Below are 21,422 nucleotides of genomic sequence, written 5' to 3'. Positions count from 1 at the left end.
TAATTTCAACAAAAGTAAAACGAGCTGGTTGCATGAACTATTATGTTATTATTGAACTTTCTAATGTAATTCTACCTTAAAATTTTAAAACTCAAAACTTCAATGCATTGAAACATGAAAACATGATTTTCAAAATTTTCAAATTTTGGCTACAACAATCCAAAAACAAAGCTGCCAGAAAGACACTTGTTGAATCCATTTGACCTGACGAATTAAAGTGGGAGACAAATAATAAACCATTTTGAGCTTATGAAAAATCAGAGTTCTGGTTCTAGGGAAGGATGCATAATCGAAACATATTAACACGGGCAGCAGCACAAAATTTTGAAATTTCTTTGTCCTAAGACCTATACTTTCATCTATCAAAGCACAGCCACAAGATTAGTAAACAAATACCAGATTGGTAAAATAAAGTTGAAATCTGTGGAGCTTATACATACCAAAAGTATCAGGTTAAATTTCTCAGTCAAGCAAATCTGACACTGCTGTCCTCCTGAAAGCATCAAGTTGGGCTAACTTTTCTGCCAAATCTCTATTTGGAAATACATTATCTGCCTTCATTCTCTCTTTCATACCATAGGCCGGAGCTTTGGCGTTAATGTAAGCCTGTATTAGAGTTCGAAATTGGCTGAATCGAGCCACGTAACCCGATAGTCTCATCTTATAAAAGATTTTCTCTGTATTGTGGACATCCCCCTTCCTTGCATACTGATCCATGATACGCATGTATGAGGTAAATAATGGCTTCATCTGGTGTTTTTGAACAGCCTTACCCAAGAAAGTGTCTGCTTTTTCTACTTCCCCAGCTTCCACATAAAGCTTCACAATTTCATCCCATGTCAACGGACCAATGCGACAACCACTGTCTGCCATCTGCTTAACTAGTTCCTTGCCCTTCACCAACATCTTGTTGTCTGCATAAACCTTCAACATGGTAGAATATTGTTTTGCAGACAGCTTCTTCCATGTTTTTACAACTCTATCAAAAATTTTCTCTGCTTCTGGGATGTTCTTCAGCTTTCCCCAAGCGACAATGGCAGCCATGCATTCTTCAATATAAGGATTTGACTCACAAATCTTCCAGACCCTCCTCACTTCATCTTCCATTTGGAGTTCTCCAAAATGGGGAAGTAAAATTCTGCAAGGCCATCGAGAACCTTTGGTGTTAACATCTTCCATCTCCTTTAAGATGGCCTTGGCTTTGTCTTTAAGCCCACCTGAAGCATAGTGCTTAGCTAATAAGGAAAGTGCAGAAACATCAAGCTCAATTCCTTCGGCCTTCATTGTATCAACAACTTGTTCCATCCCTATCATGTCATTTGATAGTCCTTTAGCATCTATTAAGATTTTGTAAGAAAACAGAGAAGGCTTGACATTTTCTTTCTCCATCAACAATAAAACGTCGGCTATTTTCCTCCTGTCGGCCCTCTTGTAAAGATGAAGCAACGCGTTGCAAGCAAATGTTGTGATTGGGAATCCAAGGTCCTTCATTTTGTTAAATACTTCCTCCGCTTTTTTTACATTTTTGACGACCACATAGTTAGCTAAGAGAGTTCGGTATACCATCTCCCCCTGAAAGGACTTTGGGATATTAGCTATGTAACTCTCTGCCTTATGGAGACCCAGAACCTTTGCAATCAAATCAAGGCGAGAAGCATAATCTCCCTCAATAAAATCAAGTTGCCCACTGGATTCCAACCACTCCGAAAACTGTAAAATGGATACAGAAATGTCAACAATGAGTTCAAGAATTGACAAATGAATGTCTAACAAATAGGGAAAAATATTAACCATATACAATAGCTAAAAAGTTCTCCAGTGTCAAAAATTGCACAACCATTTTCAAACCAGCAATGACTTTATAAGCCCAACAATATATAAATGTGGATCAAAACATACTACCAGCAGTTCCGATGCTGCTCAACCAAACATTAAACCAACTGAAAATTTTGAAAAAAGGCTCTAGCACCATTTCTTGAATGCTAATAAGCCAGCTCGGCAATTTTTTTTACAAGTATTTAATAATGTTACATCTTAAGAATTGCTCTACATACTCGGGCTTACTAATTACAAGCCTAACAAACACATCTTGAAATCATTTTGTGCCCGTTAGATCATATTACAATTGATTGTTGTTTTAAGAAATTGATTGACATTTCCATCCCAAAATCCGTTGTCCACTAATCACATAGACTTATATAGAGTTCCACAAATCCAAGAGAAATGAGATCAATTACAAACCTCAAACCGCACAAATGAATTTCATTGCATGAAAGGTAACATCAAATAAATTTACCTGCAAAGCCTTCCTAAACATTCGACGTCTACGAAGTTTGAGCATGGCAAGAGAGATATCAGCCCGGCTTATGTCTTTTCCTTCACTGACCCACTTATCAAGTACACGAGGAACAGATAAATCTGAAGCACTCCAAATAGCCTTGAACAACGCTGAAGGAGCACCTTTTTTAGATATCTTTTCAGCAAGTTCAGTTTCTACCTCAGGTAAATCCAGTTCATTTTGAGTCCCATCATCAACTTCATCATCATCATCATCATCAATTTCTGATCCAGAGGTTAGTTCCTCTACATTATCATTAGTTGCCTTACTCTCTTCAAGTGGACTAGTGCTTGGAAGTGTTTCATCAAGTTCAGAAAATCCATCTTCCACGTTATCTTCCTCTCCACTGTTCTCAGCACCAGCTTGTGAAGATAGACCATGACTACTAATATAAATCCTAGAGGACGGCCATGTTGCAAGATTGTTTCTCTCAAAAGAGATGCATCTATCAGATGAAGCAGCGGTGGTTCCAAAACCAGCTACATTTCCTTCCGAGGAATATGGTATTTCTAGTTTGCCAAAGAAATATGAGGTTCTTACTCTATACCCTTGGTTCCTGAAAAGAGAACACAAAAAGATTGTACAAAGAGGGGTCTGAAAAGTTAGAGGTATTATACCTTCCCCACCACAATATACACGTGCATACATATAATATATGTATACAGAAGTACATACATACAAAAACAGTCCTTTGGATGATCAATAATGATGGATTTCAGGAAACCGCCAGGAGAAAATTTCATGTTTAGGACATTAGAAGAAGAAGAAGAATGTCCAAATTATAAGGATTTCTTATTTTCTTCTCAATATTACAGTTTCTTTCGTCCCCATTCTCATGTCTACGTTCTTCACTGATTCTAATTTCACCACTCGGACCATCTCCCTCAATGATATTCCAATCATCATCTTTGAAACTCAACAGTCCAGAAATGCACATAGCCTCATAAACTACGAAGACAGAATCTCAAACCCAGAAATTTGAAAATTTCAGAAAAGTATTTTAAAACGCAAAAAAAAAAAAAAAAAAAAAAAAAAAAAAGTTTGAAAAAAACAAACCCCGACCAAGAGAAGCTTTGCATTTCAGCTAATATACGAACGAAAAAAAGAATAGAAATAGAACGTGAAGGTGAAGGTGACTACAAGAACAGAACAAATCACACGCAGAACCCTTCACTTTACTTTCTTCTTTAATGAACACTAGAAACTCGATCCGAAGCAAGCAAGAAGCTTGTTGACGCACAGAGTTAATGAAAACCAATACCTATGAAACGAATTCAAAAGTTTACAGCCAAATGAGATTCAACTTTGTTTTCTTTGGTTCGCATTACCGAATGAACAATGTAAGGTACAGAAACAGAGAGGTCTAGTATGAAGAACAGGCGTACAGATGATAGAAGAGAAGCATACCTAAGAGAAATAGAAGCTCTACGAAGAGCCCACATGGTGGGATGATATTAGTAGTGATTAGGGAAGAACTCAGAAGACCTCAACAATGGAAGCGAGAGTGAGAGGACTTGAAATCGCAGAGGCGGGCAGGTTGCTCTTAAACCCTAAAAACCCACCTGTAATTGACGAAAATAAATCTCATTTGGAAAATTTGTATGGATGACTTTATATTTTTTTGTCCAAAACGTCAAATGACTCATTTTTAAAAAATAATGTCAATTGACCATTTGCTGACATCATAGTCATACCAAATTAGTAAATTGCCCTTACACCAGTCTCACGAAGTAAATCTCACTTTTGTCTGATTAAACGCTCCCGCTCTCGCTCTCGCTTGAAATTCTCTGGTTTGATGTGATTGTTCGTCGGTGTACGAATGATTTGACAATTTTCACGACGGAAGTCTCAAATTAAATCAATAATACCTAGACACAATACAATGGTGATTTCTTTAAACTCTAAACTCCATTTCAAAGGTGATTACTTCTCTGGTTTTCGACGATGTTTTGTTGAACGGAGATTTTTCAAATGGGGATTTCCAAAACGAGGCTTTCTCAGAAAGGAACAGCTTTTTAAAAAAGGTGAATTATTTTGAGTTTGTTTAATTATTTTTATGTGTTATTTCTGGAAATGTAGCATTACGAAATTTTATATTGGGAGAGAGTAAGAGAGAGAGTAAGAGTAAGAGAGAGGGCGAGATTAAGAGAGAGCGAGATTATGAAAGAGAGCGAGATTAAGATAAAGAGCGAGAGTACACTTCAATTGCTTGTACAGCTTAATGAAAAATGTTCTCTTGCTTTGTAGGATGACAAAAAAAGTGTCTATTTATTTGATTTGGAGGTGATTGGGATGAGAATTAAAGTTTGTATATTGGGGGACAACTGAAAGGAATCGTTATGCCTCATACATTGAATTATGAAGAACTTAAATCGTGCATTTACAGGGTTACAAATGTCAGTTCTTCAAAGTTTGATCTTATCTTGAAAGTTAAATATAATATTGAATTTGATGCCCCTCCACGATGCATAATAGTTGATGATGTTCACTTCCTTCTTTTGCGAGAAGAGCTTAGTAGACTTCAGATAGTTGTAATGTTGAAGTCTAATCAGGATGAAAGGGTTGGAATGGGGTTTGGAAATGTGAGTTATGATGATACGGCTATGGATAGACAATACGAGGAATCATATTAGTTTCATCGAGAAGATGATGATATTCCATTGTCTACCAACATTGTACCATCAACATTCGATTATATGGATTGTGGTCCTTCAGTGGATGTGAATGAGCAACCAGCAGGATTGAATGAAATGGATCGTATTGAGATGTGTGTCGTTTTACAGCAGCTTTAGTGGTTCCACCATCTGTGTCTTCAAGTCATAGGATAGGGTTGATTATGCCCGGCACCTCTTCATCTGAGACAGAGGACGTTGAAGTTGGTCAACTATTTTTTAGCAAAAATGACTTGAAAATGAGATTATCTATTCTATCCATCAACTGAAATTTTGAATTTAAGGTAAGGAAATCAACCAAATCTCTGTTCACTGTCAAATACATTGGGGAGACATGTAAGTGGAGTCTTCATGCAGTTAAAATGGAAGGGACTGATATATTCAAGATCACAAAGTACTGCAGTTCGCACACATGTTCCATTGGAATTTTGAATCACGACCATAAACAAGCAACTGCTACGGTTGTTGGTTAGCTCGTCAAAGATAAGTTCACGAAAATAGGACGTATTTATAAACCTTGTCATATCATTGAGGATATGAGGAGAGATTATGGCGTGAACATAAGTTATGATAAAGCGTGGCGTGCAAGGGAAGCCATGTATGATCTCACTAGAGGTACTCTAGAATACTCATACTTCATACTACATGCTTATGGAGAAACGCTAAAAATACAGAATCCGAGTACATTCTTTGAGATCGAACTTGAAAATGAAGTGCATTTCAAGTATATATTTATGGCATTAGGGCCTTGTATTAGAGGTTTTTGCAAGTTGTCGGCCTTGTATTATTGTTGATGGGTCGCACTTGAAAGGAAAATACAAAGGCACCATGTTGGTTGTGGTTTCTATGGACATGAACAATCAATTATACCCATTAGCATATGCAATAGTGGACAATGAAACCGATCGATCATGGAAATGGTTTATGTCAAACTTGAAATGCAGTATCAGAGAACCCAATAATCTGGTGTTTGTGTCTGATCGGATACTGGCAATGTTATTCATGCATTTTTTCCCACAGTATTTCATGAATTGTACACATGGTATATAGAACAGAATCTGGTTACAAACTTTAAGGATAGCACGGTTTTTGGGATATTTAGAGATGCAGCAAGGGTATTTTGCATGATAGAGTTCCAGACAAAATGGGACGAACTCCGCAGTTTTAGAGACGGTACTATCACGAAATATTTGGAAGAAATCGGTCTTCAAAGGTGGGCACGGGTTTACCAAATAGAATGAAGATATGATAACATGACATCCAACAGTGCAGAGTGTTTCAATTCCTTAACTAAAAAGTATCGACCAATGCCCATAGTATGCTTGATTGAACATGTTAGAGGAATGTTCCAATCGTGGTTCTACGAACGGAGGAATTATTGGGCATCTCGAACGACATTGTACTCTGACTACTGTAAAACCCGATTGGTAAATGAAGCCGATAAGGGCAGACGATATCGGGTGGTGCCTATTGATTGTTATCGGGTACACGTGCGAGATAATCGATTAGACGGTATTGTCAATCTTCACACGAAGGAATGCAAGTGTAAGGAATTTGACTCACTTGGTATCCCGTGTTCACATGCAATTGTTGCTACCAACGAAAGAAATATACCCATCCACAGTCTTTGTAGACGATTTTATACAGTGGACTCTTTAATGACTACGTATGTGGAGCCTATAAATCCACTTAGCCACATATCTGAATGGAAAAGACCTTCTAGATACGTAAAAAAGATTATCCTTCCTCCGGAGTTTGTGCTACAAGTCGGGCAACGGAGAGTGAGAAGAATACCATCCAGAGGAGAATTTTACAAACAAATGAAATGTGATGAGTGTGGGAATTATGGGCATAACCGCCAAAAATGTACTAAACCGCTTACAACTGTGCGACGTGCTGAAAATGCCAAAGATCGAGACACAAACACCCCTCATCCAGTTTAGTTTGTAACTAACTTGTAACATTTCATTTGTTATGAACACCATTGATCATTTTTTTATACGTCATACTTGTAACATACTTATAACATACTTCATACTTTTTCATACTTTTTCATACTTGTAACATACTTATAACATACTTCATACTTTTTCATACTTGTAACATACTTCATACTTGTAACACTTCATACTTCATACTTTCATCTTATAAACAAAAAATAATAACAAGCTGGAGTATTTATATAATAGCAATCTTCATACTCTCTCCATCTTTATACTCTCTCAGTCTTCATACTTGTAACAAAAAACAATAACTTCATATTCTCTCAATCTTCATACTTGTAACAAAAATTGATAACTTCATACTCTCTCAATCTTCATACTTGTAACAAAAATGGATGACTTCATACTCTCTCAATCTTCATACTTGTAACAAAAAACAATAACTTCATACTCTCTCAATCTCGCTTTCTCTCAACATCTCGCTCTCTAAATCTCACACTCTCTCAACATCTTGCTCTCTCTCACAATCTTACTCTCTCTCAACATCTCGCTCTCTCAATCTTTGAACTTTGAACCTTGAACCATATAATGTTCTACATACCATTGATACAATGAAAAGAGCAGTAGCTCAATTATGCATTGAACTTTCATAAAAAATATATGTTCAATTATACAATGAATGTTTTTACATACATCAAAAAATAAATATTTTTACATACATAAAAAAATACAATAAAAAATACATGTTCTATACACATTAAAAATATGGAGTGTTTGCTCATAGTTGACACGTTAACTGCATCTTATATTCACTCATCTTCTCCTGAGTGATTACGGATGGATCAACACCAGTCATCAGGTGTTCTAATAATTTGATTGCGAAGATACCACAATCAAGCGACCCATGTTGTATGTCAAGTTCATAGGTCGCGAGATTTTCCAACGGGTTGTGGATAGGTCCAGCTTTGAACAATCCACGTCACAGTAGTGAAGTAAGGATGGTATTGTGATCGTCAAGCCAATTCACTAGCTTTGTCATTGGTGTGCATGATGGAAGTGAATCGAACACAAATATGTGGCCTCTGTTAATGTCCATTGCAAGGACCATCCAGTGGTCACTGATATTCATCGCCGTATAAACGAAATCCACATCTGCCCATTTGACATCGAATTTACCGATGACGTAATCCTTATACGTGTCTTCATCTTCCCATGCAGGGGAAACTCGAAGTGAATTAATCTTTATCATAAATAACGCCATGAGATTAAGGTGACTCTGTCAAATAAAACGAAAGTTAAGTAAAGAAGTGAATAGGAAACTTAACGAAATGAGAAGTTAATGAAATGAAATATCAAAATTTACCATTCAAACCAATTGGCAAGAATGGTGATTGTGCATGCAACATGTCACCGGGGTATACAAATTTATCTTCATAAAATAAATAAAGTATTTATGGTCTGCAAACGAAAAATTTAATCTATGTCAGTAAAAGTACAAATAGCCAAACATGTAAAGAAGTAAAGACTGAAACTCTACCATCGCTTAACTCGACCAACATTCGGGTAATCAGATTCCTTGAAGAATTGGCTTGCAAAAGTTTTTTAAAGAAGTTTCTCTCGGACCTCGTTGTCCGTGATTGGTCTTCGAGATCCACCCATCATTTCTGTAAAAAATATTTCGTGTGGAAGCATCAGTGCTACGCTTATATGTGACGACGATCTGGATAGTGACGTAGCTATACCTGGGAGAGGAAACCACACTTTTCTTCTTACTTAGGCTAAGGGTGTATATTTATCAACAGGTTTCTCTTATGACTAATTATTCGAGATTCCTACATAAACAGATACTAACAAACTCATACAAGAAATATAAAAATATAAACAAAGATTACTGATCAATAAATCACTCACAGTGGAAACTTCTTCTGTGGTCGTAACATAAAATGATCCCAGATATGTCAGCCTTTGTATGTGGCAGAGTAAGGTAGACATGTCGGGATCTGTTTGTGGCGTTGGCCTCTATAGGTTTGACGTCGATTGGTGTGTCGTGGAAGTATCGGGCTGTACAGGGGTGGGAGTAGGTGAAGTGGTGGTATCTGGGCTGTAGAGAGGGATGGGAGTGTTAGAGGCAGTCGCATTATTGGTATCGGGATCCCAGATGGATGGGTGACCTAGTCCGTACTCCTCATTCACCGTGGAACCCTTCAATTAGTAAAGTAAAATGATGAGTTCACGAACACGTAAAAACAAAACACATAAAGATTTAAAATGATAGTAATGCAAACCTTGCACATAGACTGCAACAATGACAGGATGGCCAACAATTGCCCTTTCATGTCAGTCATGTTTTCCTCCATACTGAATACACGACTATCTAAACCTGATATACGGCCATCCAACCTCGATAGTGAGCTGCCAATGGTTCACATGTACAAATAAATAGACTCGTCGAGATTGGCCCCCTCCCTGCAACGGGCAGCATACTCAGGACACTCTTCATCCACAAATCGCTCTCTATGGGAGTTTGCAAGATAGACATCAAGTTGGTTCAACTCGTCCTCCTCGCGTACGTCCCCCATCACATCATGGAACATATCATCACTAGGTGTGTATGTCCCTCATTCCACTCTTCCATATTCAGCATCTTCGTGCTCAGAATGCTCAGGTTCATCCCCTCCCTCCACCCTGACAACTTCATCATTGTCATCTCCACGATGATCATTACCATCACTTTCACTTTCAGGACTACCCTCATCACTAGTCAACCTATTGCCACTTTCAGAACTATCATCATCCGCACCTAGCTCAAATATAGGTCGTCTGTCCACTAGGGTATCCCGAAACTCCCTTTCAGCATCTGACATAATAGTGCCCTCTTTAACCTTTATCTGCATTAACAACTCAATAAACTGGTTAATGTCAATTTACCAACCAGATAAACATATTATGCATAGAGTTAAACGTACATTGTTAGACTCGAATATCTCTCTCTCGAGTACTTTGAAGGACACTGAGTAGGAGCATGACAATCATAATATGCAGGGCAAAGCCATCTTTCTCCTTCGCTCCGTAATGTTCCCAACTATTGATGAAGCTAGGATCTCATACGTCCATACCTAAATAAAATTTAAAATATATTAAGAACAATAGTAATGTTAGATCAAACAACACGATTATTATGTTAAGCAAATTTACCTGGAACGCTTGTGGAAATCCACGTAAGAAGTACTTTATAACGTAGTTTTTATTTCCTTTGACCCTCGTCTTGTATAGACTGCTCTTATCATTCAACGCAGTTTTTAGGGCATCCAATGTCCTCTCCCAAATAATGGTACCTCAATCAAGACTGTTGTAGTACTCCAAGTTTTGAACGTCCTTGAAACGTTTGAGGTCCACTGCATTTTTCTGTTTGTTTTTCCCCACCATTGCGACCTCAGTATAGTAAACTAGGCTGATCTTCATAGCATCATCATCATTTTCAAACTCCAAGTCCTTGTATTTTTCTTTAAATTGACGGAGATGTAAAGTGTCCTTCGTCACTCGATTATCAAAATACTTGATAGCAAGTACATACGAGGATTATTGGTTCTGATCAACTCATGTTGGGGATTGCCACAAACCAATCATCAACAAAAAGTCATCCTTCGAAAAAGTGACAACCTTCGCACAAACAAAGAATGACATTGAGTCTGATCTTGTCCTCTTCACTTCTTTAAGTAACATGTGATGGATAATTGGGCTGTTAAACACCATGTCAATGTCCACAAATCGCCCAAAAACTATTCTCTTGAACATGTCCAACTGCCTTGGCGTAAGCTTCTCTTTCACAATCTTGTTTACATTAACAATATGGGTCAAGTTGGTTACTTGACCGGGAAATCGGTCGGCTTTGGGTATTTTGAAACGTGTTGCCATCTTAAATCACTCCTGCATGAAATAAAAATTCAATCAGTAAACCCATTCAGAAAAAAAATGTAAAACAACATTCTGTTTAAATCTCGCTGGATTCGCTCTTGCTAGACTTGCTCTCGCTCTCTCCGATATCGCTCTCTCCGGTATTTCTCTCTCCAGTATCGCTCTCTCTGGTGTTGCTCTACCGATTTCACTCTCACTTATCTCGCTCACAAACTCTTTCTACTCGTCTTCAACCACAGAACACATCGAAAACCAAAAAGACAAACAAAAAAAAATCATATCAGTGTATTTCTAAACCCAGAACGACACACAAAGCCCCATTACTAATCAGTGTAAGACATTTTCAGGCACATATCGAAAGATTTACCGATTAGATTCGATTTTTTAGTAGCAGTAGAATCGTTTGCAAGCCAAAATGATGGATTCTAAAGAGTTTTTTAGTTTATGAGCGATACGAAGCCGTTAGCCTTGGAAAATTTGAATGAGGAGTTTTTAGTTTTGGTGGGTTCTCAAGGACAATTTACGTAATTTGGTATGATGATGATATCAACAGAGGGTCAATTGACATTATTTTTTAAAAATGTGTCATTTGACATTTTGGACCAAAAAATTGGGTCATCCGTACAAATTTTCCATATCATTTCGACATGGTTTTTTCTCGCTGATTTTTTTATTATTATATTTTTAATTATACAAGATACCATAACTTTGTATTTATGTCCATTCAAAAGTAAAAAGAAAAAAAAAAGTTACAAAAATATTAATATTGTTTATTTTAGATTAAAATTATTAGTGTTTTATTTCAAAAATACTTCTAAAACTTTCCAAACTTTCGAGAACACTCTTAAACTAAAAAAAATATACTTTTATCATTAATATATGAAAGCAAACCGTTAATACTCTTTAAAAAAATATTCTTAAAATACTCATACCATTAACTAATCAATTTATTTGAAGTTTTCTTGAATTTAAAAAGCATCAATTTAAAAACAAATTATATAGATATTTCTTTTTTTCCTTATAGATAATCTTACTTTTTAATCCATTTGTTTAATTCTCACCTCAATTTTCTCACAAAAAAAATATAAACAAGAACTTCAAATTAAAACATAAAGTCTCAAAAAGTACAACATGCTAATAAACTTACTGGCTTAAATGACGCTTTTTGTGCACTGAAAAAATTGTAATTGCTTGATTGACTTTGTAACAAAAGTTGAGAACAAAATAGAATGAGATACATTTTTCTTCCCTCCTTACATTTTAAGGAGAAAAGAAGCATTACACAATTACCAAAGGCCTGCCACCTATGTGACTTTGACCTGGAAAAATGTATCTCCCAACTTGCTTGATTTGATATTTACATACATGGAATCATTATTATATCAACTCTAACAGGAACATGCCTTTGCGTCAGTCTCGCTATTACAACTCTAATTTGAATCACGAGTCATACTGTTACCAATATCCTGAAATATGCATGTAGGTTTTATCTCCTTGGTTGTACATGCCATACAAGTAGAAATAGCGCAAGTGTCCATCGAATGGTATAAACACGAACACCTACAGAAGCTGTGAACGAGCATGTTAGATTACAACACAATCCAACTTACCTTCAAGAATAAGAAAACAAAAATTGTTAATATCAACAACATAGAGATTCAATTCTACACCTCACATGTTGAACTCAAAAATTATAAATTGACACGAAAACGAAATCTCCAAACAAGCCTTATTTTGTACCTAATATTTTCCACATCCCCAAGCAACACCTTATTTTCATTGTTTGAGTCTAAATTTTGGCATCTCAAGGAAACCAAATTGAGAGGTCTTGCAAATAGATGCGACCGCAGCCCTGAACTTTAAGTTTGTCATTGGTGAGTGGAGTCATTGGAACCATTTTGAGATGTTCATCTCTTCCAACCTAAAGTCCTTCATGTAGACATGCCCCACCTCAAGTTTTAAAATACCAGACCCATCAAAAGCAACACTTAAAAACACCATCAGCTCTATCGAGGAACATTTGCAATTACGTACTTTTTCCTAAAGCATTAGGAACTTATTTGGATTGATTTTCTAAGTGTTTAAAAAAGTGTTTCTAAGGAAAGAAAGGTGTTTTTAAACATCCAGAAAGTCAATCCAAACATGTTCTACACCTCCACCTTATTCATGCTTCACACTGTGTTACACTTAATATCTGAGCTTCTTGTGTTTTCACCTGCCTTACTTTCCATCAGAAACTCAACAATTGCAGCCTTGTGCCTTTGGTAATCTATGTAAGTCAACCCAAATGCACTATTAGAAATGAACTCCTAAGAACTTGTAGTGCTGAACACAACCTCCACCAGCTTCTTTCCGTGAGCTTATAGCCATTTACTTAGATTTTTTTCAAAAACCTCAATGTTAACTACAGTGGCTTCTTCATCGATCTCATTACTTCGAACTTCACGACACCTAATAATCAATTGAAAATAGATGGAAGCAATTCCTCTGGTTGGGCCAAATCTGAATCTGTTCCATCACAAATCGGTATATACCAACCATTAGTAATGGTTTTTCAAGAAGGCCCCAAATACCATTGTTGCAAAATTAGTTCCAGACCGTATTGGTGGTTTACCAAAGTATCCAGCAGCATAGAAAGGGGTAAAAAATTTCAAACTATCAGTAGGATTTCGAGAACTCTATCTCTCCCTCAATCTACACACGTGCCTAACACTCCTTCCTAACCCACACAATCATAACCTCCTTATTCTAACCAAAACCAAATATACAGTTCCCGCCAACGAGAGCGTAGCTCAACTGACATAGTGTTCATACTATCAACTTCGAGGTTTGAGCTTCGATTCCCCCTCCCCACATTTTAATTACAATACCTTTGCAAATATATATATATATATATATATATATATATATACAGTTCCCCTATAGTCCAATCACAATCATGCTAAACACAGTTAAAATCAAAAGGAGAAGTCTCTTGGTGAAGAGAAAGTCAATAAGTAAATGAGCTGTGAAATAATGTGAGAATGAGGGATGACACTATATACTCACAAGAAAATTGTGGTGGTAAGACTGAAGGGGAACTTCCAAAATTTTCTGCATGTTTGCTGCCTGAATTTGGAGGCTGTACATTCGATAGAACTACACCTGACAGTGGACTTGACGCAGAAATAGAATCAGAGACAGGTGCTGGCAGGCCTACTCGTAAGTATGGTGACGCTGGAGAACTGCTTGGAGAAGGAATAGGGCCTAAATGAGCTTGTTTTCTGACTTTTCTTGAAGACCTTTTATATCCATATTGAAAAGCAGGCGGGGTTGCTTCATAGTTTCGTGAAGTTGGACTTTCCACTGGGGATGAACCAGCTTCGGGAGCAGATGAGACCCCATTCTTCAGTGTATGTTCTGTCTCTTATACACATCTAGATGTGTATAAGAGACAGGACCGTGCACTTCCACCACCACCAAGAGAGTGGTTTAGGACTGATGAAAGACGCACCTGCTTCACTTTACCAAATATAGTGTTGTTCAGGCCAAGGTTTCTCGAATGAGAATTTGTGATGGTTTGAGCCAACTGTTTTAGCCTTTGTTTTGATGAATTAGTCCCAATTGCCATCAGAACAGATGACTGAACAATAGTGGGGGCATGCATTGTTGAACCTCTCTCATTCGATAGGCTAACATATAAATTCTGCATCATTTAAAACACTGTAAGTTAAATCTGCACAGTTAAAAACAATAACATCAGAATCTTCAACAGTCAAGAGAGTGAATATAGTTTCATCATCCATGCATCTAGCCGTAAAGTTTCTTTATGCATTTAACTCAAAGCCAATGCTTTGTGAAGTTTAAAGTTGCTTTCATCAGTTGCCCTCTCTGTCATGTATATAATCGGAAAGATGATAGTAAGGAAGACTGCCGAACCTCATATGGAGACAGATGTAATCCTGACCTCAGCTGGCTGGTAAGATCATCGAAATTCACTTGAATTTGATAAATAGAATAATTTAATGTAAAATTGAAATAGATCTGTGCCGTCTGCAGAAGGAACGCACTCTGAGGAGGAATAATAGTTATTCCTCCAGGAAATTTCAACACCTCGAACAAGGATGTATTGCCAAATAGTGATGCATTCAATCTGAGAGGAGGATCATTTATAACCAACGTTTCAAAGGTTTCCTTGATTAAACTTTGAGATGTTGGGGGAATTTTTGAATACTTGGCATCGGAATCTACCGCAAAAACAATTTTTGTTGCATTTGGTCCACCTAATGATTGTAGTGAGAGGATAGCCACCTGGTTGAAAGAGAGTATTAGATTAAATGGCCAAAAATGTGACATTTCAAGTCAGAGGAAACAAGAAACTGAACCGGATACCTTGACAAAAGGTACGGGTATTTCCCCAAAAATGTTATCCTCAAGCTCAAAAATATGGTTTTCCAGCAAAGGAGCTGGCTTCCAAGCATGAAAACTTGCTACTATTTCATGATCTGGAAGTGCGATAAGATCATAACATTTCAGTGAAAAGAATATAATATACGTGCAATAACTTAAATACTACAAGAGAAATATAACTTGACAGGGATGGTTAGCATATTGCAATAACCCAACCAAGACGGTCTGATTACGTTAAAACTAAAAATTAATTAATATAAAAATAAATTCACAATTTCTGAGCACTAATTAATTTTATTTCGAACTTCTTTGTCTCGAAGTCCACCACAACCAAACAAAACAGGAGACACAAAACAATCAGATGGAGTACTCGCATGAGTTTATGTTTATGGGGTACCAACCAACTCCTAAACCCTCTAATTATATAACCAACACAACTAATTTCATAAGCACACTATATGATTTTATTAGTTAATATGTATCTCTCTTTTCAATTTCCAATACATCAAGAATCGAGACTGTCATCACTTATACAAAGAGATGAGAGAGATCCATTTAAAATCAGAGCACTATCTGCTTTTAGGCCGTATATTTAATCCATTATTGACCATAAACATGTTGAATTTTTATGCTGAAAGAAAGAAAGGGAGAAAAAAAATAAACAAACAAACAATCAAACTCATAACTCCAAAATAATCGCAAGAACATCCAAACCCACTTTTAAATATAAATTCAGATTTTCAGAATAAATAATGCAGTAAAATATTTCTTTAATTTATTAAAAGTTGCCCATTAGATACTAATTTTATTCTTCAAAGGTCAGTGAGAATACTAGAAAGGGATATATAGGGAATAATAGTAGGTTAATAGTAAGGGCATAGTGGTAATTACTTAGGAGTAACTTAGTTATAAATAGGAGAGTTAGAGCTAGAGCGAGGATCATTTTGATAAGCCGGTCCTTAGAGGATTGGTTGTGGCAGACGCATAGACATCGAAAGGTTGTTGATATTGTAATTTCTTCTTTGATATCGTAATATAGTTATCTTTAGTGCATTTGTAAATTTCCATGCCATGTTTGATATCAGATCATATTCAACATTCGTAATTGAGGGAAAAGAAAAGGCTAAAAGAATAGAAGAGAAGATGGAAAGTATCGACAGAGATATTGTTGAGATCATTTTAGTGAGATTGTCTATTGTGTGACTTTGGGAGAGAACGGTAGCCCTCTTGTAAGGTTATAGGTATGTTTTAACTTCTCTTGATATTGCAATATATTACTATCTTGTATTTCTTTATGTTTTCTTTGAGTTTTTTGTGTTTGGGCACTGTTGGCAAGTTCATACATAGATACCACCAGAAAAATGAGGCAGTGAGGGGACGAAGATGAAAATTAGTCATAACCTTGAGCTAACTAAACAAATTGTTTTCTGTTTGAAGGTTGAACCGATACTAACTGCTAAATAGACAGCCAATAAGGATTTGTCACTATAACAAACCTGTCAATCTTATTGAAATAGAAAGTACTAATGATATTGTTTTCTTTCCTGGGGGATGCTATACTGACAGCTAAATGGAAAAAGGATTCTTCAATATAACACACAACTTAGAGTTTTCTTGTAGTTCTTTATCTTTTATATTTTAATATCATTCCAGTTCTTTATATATCGTCTAGGGCTAGATTTTTTTAATGAGATACAAGAAAAAATATATTCAACAGAAGGGGAGAACACCGCCTAGAGGCCTTAGGGATGAGAGGTCCCTAAGCCTAATTTGGAGGAGGCCTAGGGCTAGATTTTTTTTGTTCAAATTAGTGAGTTTTAAGAGATTTATTCAATGATCAAATTTCACGTTGATTTGCTGAGAATTGATTTCGTGCATTAGTTTGTCGGGGTTTGATTTTCATTAACATAAGTGGGTTTTGGGAGATTTACGTTTCTTTTTCTAAACCTAGTGGATAAATGTAATGGAAGCCTAACTAAAGAACAAAATTGTGACATATATTTTGATGAAATCAAAAGTATATAACAAATTGCCAAGTTTCAGGTGTCGAGATTAAACTGTGTTTATTTATTATTACTTTTTTTTATAAGAAAAGTTTCTGTTTTCTTCCTATAACAACAATCTCAGTGAGACTGTACTTGGTCAATTATTTTTTACAAATTCTTCCCCTTGTTATTTCGTCATGTGTTATCTTGACCTATTTTTAGAACAATTGAACCTATTTTTAGAACAATTGAAGTTAATGTTCTAAATGTTTCTCAAGAAGAAGCTAGAACATAATTAAGCTTGGTCTCAAATTACCTCATGATCGAAATTTTTCCTTTCTTACAATCCTATCAAATCCAATAAATCACAACTATAATTGTTCCACAAGTAACCATCTATACACAAGAACAATAATTGTAGACATTCAAACAATCCAAAACCCTACTCTTCAAAACAACCAAAATTTGTATCCCATCTCTTGGTTATATCCTCAGAAGTCACAATAACAAGGGGATTATAATCTAACAACACCCACCAACAGAATTCTAGGCCTATCACTGCCACAGAAGTGTACAAGCACTCAAAACACTAGAAACCATAACAAGAAAATCACGAAATCAAAAAGAATGACAAAGGTTCCGACCTCTATAAGCAGAATCAACAGGCCGATCCGGCCAATTTCCATAGGACAAGAACGGCGGCAGCCAAAAAATAGCAGAAAGAAACACAGCCACCGATAATAACAGGAAGAAGACACATCTCACCGCAATCAGTCTACGAATCCCAGAGCACCCGCCGCCGCCGCACCTGCTCTCCACATTCCGGTCAGAAAGCTCAGAGGAGCTCACTCCAACCGGCAGCGTCTGTTCTTCTTCACTCTTTCCCATGGAAGCAATGCATGTGAAGTGGGTTTAACAATCTCCATTGTCACCTCCCTCAATTGGGTCCAAATTATCTTCACCCATTACATCTAAAATTCAAATCAAATCAACCCCAGAACCACAAAGAATTAATACAGCACGATAAAAGCTCAAAATCCCACCGTTGGGCTAATTCACCGCAAACCCAGAACCAAATTAAAAAAAAAAATAAAAAAAATCTAGGGTTCGAGAGAAAAAGAGAGAGAAATGGGGTGGTTTGGTTCGAATTAACTGGGGCAACAACTGCTAATGACAGCCATAGTGTTCTGAAGTAAATGGGGATATAGTGGTGGATTTATCTGTCATTTATCAACCATTCATCTATCGGTTTTCTTTATCAAAATTTATAAATGAAAAAATTTGAAAAAGGTGGAAGAAGTTGACATGACAGTAGAAGCAAAAAAAGGTAGAAAGAGGGAAGAAGAGGCGGCAAAAACAGAGAAATGTAATTGAAGGCACTAATTGCGCACTTAAATGAAGAGCCGTGGGGCGATCTTCTCCTTTTACTTCCACTTTTTAATTTTATTCATAAAAGATTCAATGAGTGATTTTCAGCTCAGTGTGTTGAAGAAGAAACCGTGTGAGGCGCATAAGCACTCCTTCCTCCTTCGATAATAATCATTGATTTTTTCCATAAGAATAATGTGGATTTTTTTTCTGATAATCTTGTCTTTTTTCCCCTTAATATTATTTGTTTTATTTTCATTGCACACGTGGGATCTTTTGTTTCCCTTGATTATTAATATATATATATATATATATATATATATCCTTTTTACTAGTTTAATTTTTAAATTTTAAAATATTATATTTTTAATCTATTTTGATATTAGATTTCAAAATGCTATATTGTTATTTTTGAAAAGTTTTGTTTTCATTTTTCTCGACAACAATATTATATAGCTAAATTCAAAATCACACTTTTGACTTTGATTTTTAACTAAATATTTACTTTCAATTTTAAATTATTATCTATTAATTAAGGGACCTTTTTAAAAATAAAAAATATTTAAAAATATTTACAATTTATAGCAAAATTTTTTACTATAAAGTGTAAATATTTTTGGATTTTCTATTGATAAGTATTTTCCATTAATTAATTTAAATGAATTAAATTGATTATAGTTATATTGGTTTTCACTAATTTTACGTCAATACTCAAGTTAATTTAAAATTTTAACTAACATAATTATTTCTAATTAATTAATTAAATGAAAATGTTAAAAACTAAAATGGACATTGGTAAAAGTTCAAGAAAAACTATAAAACAATGAAACTTAAAAATCAAATAAAAACTAAATTCAAAATCTAAAAGTAAAAATGTAACGTTATGGCATTTAAGGATCGAATAAAAAATAAATTCAAAATTTATTGATAAAAGTGTAACATTCTAAATTTAGTGATCAAATAAAAACTAAACAATTTAGATCTCGTTTGGTAATAATCTTGTTTTTTGTTTTTGTTTTTTGAAATTAAACCTATATCTTCTAAATTTATTACTAGATTTGCATCATTTTTTAAATACAATGGTTGAATTCATAACCAAATTCAGAAAAAGAAAAACAACTTTTTGGAAGTTATTTTTTTAGTTCTCAAAATTTGGCTTGTTTTTTAAATTATTAGTAAAAAGTTGATAATAAATGAAAAAAATTTGAGATAAAAATAGTGTCATAGATTTTAACTTTTAAAAATAAAAAATAAAATTACTACTAAACGGGGTGTTAAAGATCAAACAGGTTTTTTATATATACCAAACAAAGACTAAGTTGGGTATATAATTTTACATGTTATGTTTCGATTTTTGTTCTTTTCCTTATTCATGTGTTAGTTTTTTAAAAACGAGTTGATCTTCTTACTTGATGATAAGGGAGTAGTGGCGTGTGAATTTTTAAAAAACAGTTTTTTTTCTCTTTTTTATTTTATTTTATTTTTATTTTATTATTATTATTTTTTTACATTTTTGGTAGGATGCATTTTTGGACTTGTAGACGAAAATTTGTATTTGCCTTTTTTTTATATTTTAGATTAGACAAATTATATTTACCATTTTAATTTTCTATCTTTTAAAGGGGTTTGGCTAACGTTTTAGCTGTACTAATGTTCTACCACGTGCAATTGCACGAATATTATAAAATTTTGATTTTTATCCAATATAATTAATTTCAAAAACTACTTAAGATTCATTTTTGTATATTCTTATAATAAAATTTTATTTAGTTTGAATATTTTTATGGATTAATATGGATGTTTTGGTCCCTAATATTTTATTGTCTTTTCAATTTAGATGGCACAATTTTAGCATTTTCAAAGTTTTTTTTTAGTATAATCATTGCATGGGAAACCATTTTCAATTTAGTCTTTCGTATTTAATATATTTTTATTGAATTATTTATTTCGGAGAACATTCAAATTGGTTACAAATTTATATGACATAATACATAGTTTAATCGTCATAGTATTTGTACTATCAATCTCAAAGTCAAATGTTCGATTCTCTCATCTATATATTATTTTAAAAAAAAACTTAGTAATTTATGAGAAAAGTATTTAAATATAGAAAAACGAGTTTCCTAACATAAATTAAATTTAATATTTGTTCTTTAGTTCATCTTCTATAATTGGTTGGTTGGTCTTTTTTTATTAGTCCAAAAGGGAAAAAGAAAGAATAATGTTTTATTTCATATATATCACACTTCTATAAATTTAGTACTGGTACTGGTATCACTTTCTCGTGCTTTTTAATTACCAATTTTAATTTATAGAAATAAATTTATTAACTGGCTTTTAAACAATTATTTTATAATAACATGCAGCTCTTTAATTAATTTATGCAATAGTAATTTTAAAAAATTGTATGATACTTATTTGTGAAAATGAAAAAAAAAAGTAAAAACGAATGTATCTAAATTAGTACGGTCAAATAGATTTGGAAATAACTCAACATTTTAGCTTTTAATTTATTTTATGCAATCTTCTGTAGTTTGTATTCAATTAGTGTGATGAGGAAAGTTCAAATTGATACATATTTGATTTTTGATAAATTTTTATTAGGGTATTTTTCATTTTTTAAACAGTATATTTGTTAATATTTTTCTCTCATAATGAAGCATCAATTTTTTTTTAATAAAAAAACTCAATTGTAATGATTTTTTTGGATATAAAAGTAATAAACCAACGAATAGAATAGAACTAGGTAAGTTTGGTCAATTAATAATGTATTTAAATGGATCCAATTTGTTTTAAAGACATTATTTTTTAT

The 21,422-nt window shown here is 34.6% G+C and overlaps 3 protein-coding genes across 3 annotated transcripts; 1 reads left to right on the top strand and 2 right to left on the bottom strand.

The window, feature by feature from the left end:
* Positions 1 to 222: 222 nt before the first annotated feature.
* LOC120091493 (pentatricopeptide repeat-containing protein At1g15480, mitochondrial-like) lies at positions 223 to 3,905 on the bottom strand. Its single transcript, XM_039049560.1, has 3 exons — positions 3,746 to 3,905; positions 2,297 to 2,894; positions 223 to 1,710 (listed from the first exon to the last, which is right to left on the bottom strand). The coding sequence occupies exons 1-3, from the start codon at positions 3,778 to 3,780 to the stop codon at positions 463 to 465; spliced, it is 1,881 nt and encodes a 626-aa protein (XP_038905488.1). The 5' UTR covers positions 3,781 to 3,905; the 3' UTR covers positions 223 to 462.
* A 2,412-nt stretch (positions 3,906 to 6,317) lies between these two features.
* Positions 6,318 to 6,953, top strand: LOC120090860. The gene has a single exon (XM_039048563.1). It carries the CDS (start codon positions 6,318 to 6,320, stop codon positions 6,951 to 6,953), a length of 636 nt encoding a protein of 211 aa, XP_038904491.1.
* Positions 6,954 to 12,030: 5,077 nt separating this feature from the next.
* On the bottom strand, positions 12,031 to 18,713 carry LOC120090859. The gene is made up of 6 exons (XM_039048562.1): positions 17,887 to 18,713; positions 15,240 to 15,352; positions 14,787 to 15,158; positions 14,309 to 14,553; positions 13,917 to 14,275; positions 12,031 to 12,437 (listed from the first exon to the last, which is right to left on the bottom strand). The coding sequence occupies exons 1-6, from the start codon at positions 18,128 to 18,130 to the stop codon at positions 12,355 to 12,357; spliced, it is 1,416 nt and encodes a 471-aa protein (XP_038904490.1). The 5' UTR covers positions 18,131 to 18,713; the 3' UTR covers positions 12,031 to 12,354.
* Positions 18,714 to 21,422: the final 2,709 nt, after the last annotated feature.

This window comes from Benincasa hispida, chromosome 11, assembly GCF_009727055.1.
Source record: "Benincasa hispida cultivar B227 chromosome 11, ASM972705v1, whole genome shotgun sequence".
Taxonomy (NCBI): Eukaryota; Viridiplantae; Streptophyta; class Magnoliopsida; order Cucurbitales; family Cucurbitaceae; genus Benincasa; species Benincasa hispida.
The sequence above is the reverse complement of the archived record's forward strand: the minus strand, read 5'-3'. Positions and strand labels throughout refer to the sequence as shown.